General features: G+C 49.1%; 1 protein-coding gene and 1 non-coding gene across 2 annotated transcripts; both read left to right on the forward strand.

Moving 5' to 3' along the window:
- The first annotated feature begins 582 nt into the window (after positions 1-582).
- RPS20 (ribosomal protein S20) lies at positions 583-3,312 on the forward strand. Its single transcript, XM_061448453.1, has 4 exons — positions 583-741; positions 1,717-1,816; positions 2,650-2,723; positions 3,089-3,312. The coding sequence occupies exons 1-4, from the start codon at positions 739-741 to the stop codon at positions 3,269-3,271; spliced, it is 360 nt and encodes a 119-aa protein (XP_061304437.1). The 5' UTR covers positions 583-738; the 3' UTR covers positions 3,272-3,312.
- LOC133267395 (small nucleolar RNA U54) lies at positions 2,495-2,559 on the forward strand. The gene has a single exon (XR_009742760.1). It is a non-coding gene; the product is annotated as a small nucleolar RNA U54 (small nucleolar RNA).
- Positions 3,313-4,931: the final 1,619 nt, after the last annotated feature.

A 4,931-nucleotide genomic window follows, 5' to 3' on the forward strand; every position in this document is an offset into this window, starting at 1 on the left:
CTTTAAGGTTCTTTTCAACCCGAGTCATTCTGTGATTAAGTTTAAGGACTTAAAATTTAAGCATGAAACCTGCACTTTTACTTCAAGCTTTTGTACCCTCACCTCCACTTTCAGTAAAAATGACTGGAAAAAAAACAAGTAAGAAAATAAAGGCTTAGATGGGAACGGGCTCGCTACCACTGGAAGCGCTGAAGACTGGCTATATCAAAACCCGGCACTTCTCCCAGCAGAAAGCCCAAGCGCGCTTGCAGAGGCAACCAGCCGCTGAGGATGCTGCGGGGAGCGGGACGGACGGCGCTAGGACCCATGGAGTGCGGGCCGAGCCCGGTGTGGGTGGCGCGGTAGCCCCGCGGACCCCCCGCTCACTCGGCACAACCCGCCATGAGCCCCGGAGCGGAGCTGAGCTGAGCTGAGCTGAGCTGAGCTGAGCGCAGCCCCTCTCCGTCGCTCCCGGCCCCCTCTCCTCTCACTGCCAACACCGCGACTAGCACTCCCAAAGCCACGACAACCCGACACGAAAAACCGAGATATCCCAACATCCCTCCCACAGCGCTTCCGGGCGGGTGAAAGGTCCCGCAGCTCCCGGATGGAGGCGGGCCGTTCTCTATATAAGTGCCCCGCGCCGGCCTCGGCCTCCTCTCGCCGCGCCGCAGCTTCCTGGCTCACCGCTGTTCGCTGGGCCCGCGCCACTCTTTGCCCGCCCGGGAATAAGTCGGCCAGGAAGGCCCTGCTGTCGCTATGGTGAGGTGCTAGGGCTGGGGGTGAGGGATGGAAGGGACGCTGTCTCTCGCATCCAACGGGCCTGGACCGCCGCGTGTACGCTCCGCCGCTGCCGGCCCTCGGCCGCGCCCGAGCCTCGACGCCAGGGCAGGGCTGTGGAGCCTGGGAGGAATCCTCCACTGCTGAGGCGGCTCACTGAGCCTCTGGCGGGCAAGGATGGCTGTGCCAGGACGATGGGAGCCCAGGCCGGCCGTGAGCTTTACCTCCTCGCAGGGCTTCCTTCCGGGAGCGGGGCCGCTGCCCGCGGGTGGAGAGGAGAGGCCGCAGCCCGGCGTGAGCGGTGGTGATGGGCCGCATGCGTTCGCCCTAAAAACCGGGTTCTGTTAGAGGAAGGTGCGTCAGTTAGTACTACGGGTAGTACCTCGTCAGTGTGAGAAACAGCGTAGTGCATCCACAGCTTTATAAAACCTTATTTTCTTCGTGTTTTCACTTTTATTTTATTCTGTTCCCCTGGCCTACATTAACACCTAGTTACTTGCAAAGGTTTGATTGTATAAGGTCCTCAAATCAGTTGCCTAAGTGGGCAGAATTACTCTTTCTGGCCAGATCCAGTTGTTGTTTTGTTGATGTCGTTGCTACGTAATTCGTGGCGAGGTGAAGTTGTATGTGAAATCTGAAATGTATGTTATTTCTTTGTGGCTGGGCAGCTGGCTGTACAGAGGCAAACCAGGGAGGGGTGTTTTGCAGTTTCCACTGTGAGATTCAGTTAGATACTAAAACCACTGATTTTCTTCAGAGCACTTAGGACTTGGCTCTTCTTTTCTCTTCCCACTACTTCTTCCATGCCGCCGTGCTGCTCAGATATGCCATCTAGTTAGTAAAATAGTCCCAGTGCTATATTGTTCTTTGCGCTCCGAAAGTCTGTTTTTAAGAGGCTGCAGATAGCGTTGTTTGCATTCACTGTAATGTCTGATGTTTGTAACTTCAATGTTTCAGGCGTTTAAAGATACTGGCAAAGCACCTGTGGAACAAGAGGTAGCGATTCATCGCATTAGGATTACTTTGACAAGTCGCAATGTAAAATCACTTGAGAAGGGTAAGTGATAGTTTTGTTTTTTTAATTGGGGTAATTTGTTAAGCAATAAGTGACATGTATAGGATCATAGAATGGTTTGGGTTGGAAAAGACTGTAAGATCATCTAGTTCTAACTCCTCTGCCATGGGCAGGTTATGATATGACGTGTTACAAACAGACTGTATTTACACCAGCTGTCTTTAGAGATGTTGGTGTTTGCCTGCTTGTAGGTGACTTGGCTCACAAAGTCAACCCAGAGTGCTTCATACACTGATGCGGAGATTCTCATTTAATTTTCAACAGAAGCTAGTGTTTGGGAGTTTTTATAATGCTGAAAACTAAATGTCACAATGACTAATATGACAGAGTGCAGCTTCTGTTTTATTTCTTGTGGGGGTTTCAGTTGTCACTGTTTGAATTTATTAGAACTGAAAGGCACCGGTTTGTTGACTGGCATTTTGCCACTCTTGTTGAGAAGAGTTTAGTTTAGAAGTTAAGTATTCTTTAAGAAATTATTTAATCTTGTTTATGACCTGGCTTTGCCAGTGTTTTAATCATGTAAGTGTTGTACAATGTTTAGTGCAGGATCTTCAGGCTGGTAATAGCTTAAATACAGCTTAAACTTGTGGTAGTGGCTTTTGCCACATTTGTAATGTGACTGTGCTTTACCATGGCGTAACTCTTCCACTTGTATGTGGTTGGCTATGAGGATGACCCTTCAGATGAATGCCAGTGATCACTTCATACGCTATTCTGAGCCAACACCTTCTTTGGAATCTTCACTTTAAAAAAAGGGGGGGGGGGGGGGGGAAATATACACACTATATACTATTTTGTATTTTTTTTTTCCCCAGTCTGTGCTGACTTGATCAGAGGTGCTAAGGAAAAGAACCTGAAGGTGAAAGGACCCGTTCGCATGCCCACCAAGGTACCTGACGTTGTTTTCCTGTCTTAAAAGTTTGGGGGTTTTCTGCAAGTATGCACATACAACATGAAAAATTGAGAGTGACCCCATGTAAACATGTAATGACTTCACAAATTACTTTGACACTTGGGGCAACTGCTTAGTGCAAAACCTGTTGAATTTGGAAGGAGCTTTTTTGTTCTTTATTTTAATCAAGATTGAGGGTGGTTTTTTAATGAATATGGGGAAGGAGTATTAACATGAGTAGAACATAAGTAACTTTACAATGACGTTGATGTCAGATAGCGTTATTAGGTGGATTGATTTGATTGTAGATTAGTCTTCTGTATGCACCAACTCAGCACCCTGTACTTATGGTTCTTCCTCAGACTCTGCGAATCACTACCAGGAAGACACCTTGTGGTGAAGGTTCCAAGACCTGGGATCGTTTCCAGATGCGTATCCATAAGCGGCTCATTGACTTACACAGCCCTTCTGAAATTGTGAAGCAGATCACTTCCATCAGCATCGAGCCAGGTGTAGAAGTTGAAGTTACTATTGCTGATGCCTAAATGATGGCCATCGCTGAATAAAGTTGATTTACAAATTTTCATCACTGTTTGTTTTCATGTGCGTGCCAAGAGTCTTGGGTAGCCTCATGATGATTTTCATGAAGAAAAACAACAGGTCATAAAATGCTGTGTGAGACGATTATATGATACTTCAGGAAGAGTATACCACTTGGAAACATCAGGAAGATGAAACTTGGACATCATTTTCTCTAAGCAGAGAAAAAATCTGTGGGTCCCTGAAGGCCAGTTTCTGTTAGTATAACTATGACCTGCCTGACAGATGCTTCTATGCTTAGTTTTAAACTTACCTGTATTTTTATGGGGTGCTCTGAAAAGCGTGGGAAGAACCTGACTCTGTGACACCAGGCAGATTAAGGAGATAAGCCGGCAAACAAGTAACAGACTATAAGTGTCTAGCTGAGACTGGCTGACTTTCCTGTGTAAGCTATTGACTTTCACCCAAGTAGTCTTCCCTCTGCTTAACCCAGTGGCCTTCTGACTGACAGCACTTGGAGGGATCTAAGAAGGGCTGGCTGGTTTTAATACCCTTTCTGTCTTTGATCGTTCCTGTTGATCAAAATCTGTTGCTATGAAATAGGGTTTTATTGGCTTATAGTTGGCTGTGGTTAGTGTTCCTTAAACATAGCTAATGACCTGAAGTCCCATCTATGTTCTTTGAGCAGCTGTGGGTCTTTCAAAACCAAGTTTTTTTCAGTGTTTTGAATATCTTTTCATCTGCCTCCATATTGCTTGTAGAGACATCCAACTTTACCTTTATGTCTGGGTCTTGTACCATGCAGAAATAAAACTCCCTACTTGCAGAATAGGTAGGCTCATACGTGAAGACTGGAGCAGCAGGCCATTTGCTGGTTGAGGCCCTCCCCACCCCCCTAGTAAGCCCTTTGCTTGGCCTGTCCCAGTTCTGCCTTTGTGTAACCTTGAGCGTTTTGCAGTTTGTTATGTGCTTAAGCTCACGACAATACCGGGTGGTGTTGAAGCAGCTCCATAATGGCAGTAATAACTTTATATATATTTTGATGGAAATATTTATGTATCAGTGTCTTCCCCCACGACACATGCTCAATCAGGTACTGTTCCTCTGGATGCCAAGATGGTGATGCTGCTGCTGCTGCCTTTCTTCGTTGAAACCCCTTTGTTTTCTGGTTTTGTTTTTCACCCCCGTACCTTCATATAAACGTATATATCAACCCTGTGCCGGCAGCGCACCCTGCAGGGCCCGTGTACCGTCTCGTCCACGTCCCCCGTTACCCCCCTTGCCCACACCGGTGCCGGTGGCTCGGCGGCTGCCTTGCGCTGTGCGGCGGCGCCCCCTGCCGGGCGTTTTGAGGAAGCGTTTTGTGCCTGTCCGGGCGTGTCCGCCACCGTGGCTCCACCCCGCCGCCTCCCGTTCTGCCAATCAGCGCCCGCCTTCAGCCGCTCAAATGCTGTCGCCGCCGTGGGTCGCTGTTTCCCGCGCGCGGCAAGGCAGCGGTAGTGGCTGCCGGGCCCGCGGCTCGCACCGTGAGGCTTCGTGCGCTCGACTCGGCGCTGAGCCCAGGCCGGGTACCGCTCCCGTTGCGCCGGTGGGGCGGTTCCCGCGGGGCTGCCCGGCCCGGTCCCCTTCGTTTGCGCCTTTCCCGTGTGTCTGAGCCTGTGTGGC

Source organism: Pezoporus flaviventris, unplaced genomic scaffold, assembly GCF_033815535.1.
Source record: "Pezoporus flaviventris isolate CSIRO_AGI_PZ_B2104156 unplaced genomic scaffold, CSIRO_AGI_Pfla_v1 ptg000007l, whole genome shotgun sequence".
NCBI classification, from domain to species: Eukaryota; Metazoa; Chordata; class Aves; order Psittaciformes; family Psittacidae; genus Pezoporus; species Pezoporus flaviventris.

Coding starts and splice junctions, on each gene's coding strand:
- RPS20 (XM_061448453.1), top strand. Junction 1,817..2,649: donor TGTAAAATCACTTGAGAAGG/GTAAGTGATAGT, acceptor TTTTTTCCCCAG/TCTGTGCTGACTTGATCAGA. Junction 2,724..3,088: donor CCGTTCGCATGCCCACCAAG/GTACCTGACGTT, acceptor GTTCTTCCTCAG/ACTCTGCGAATCACTACCAG.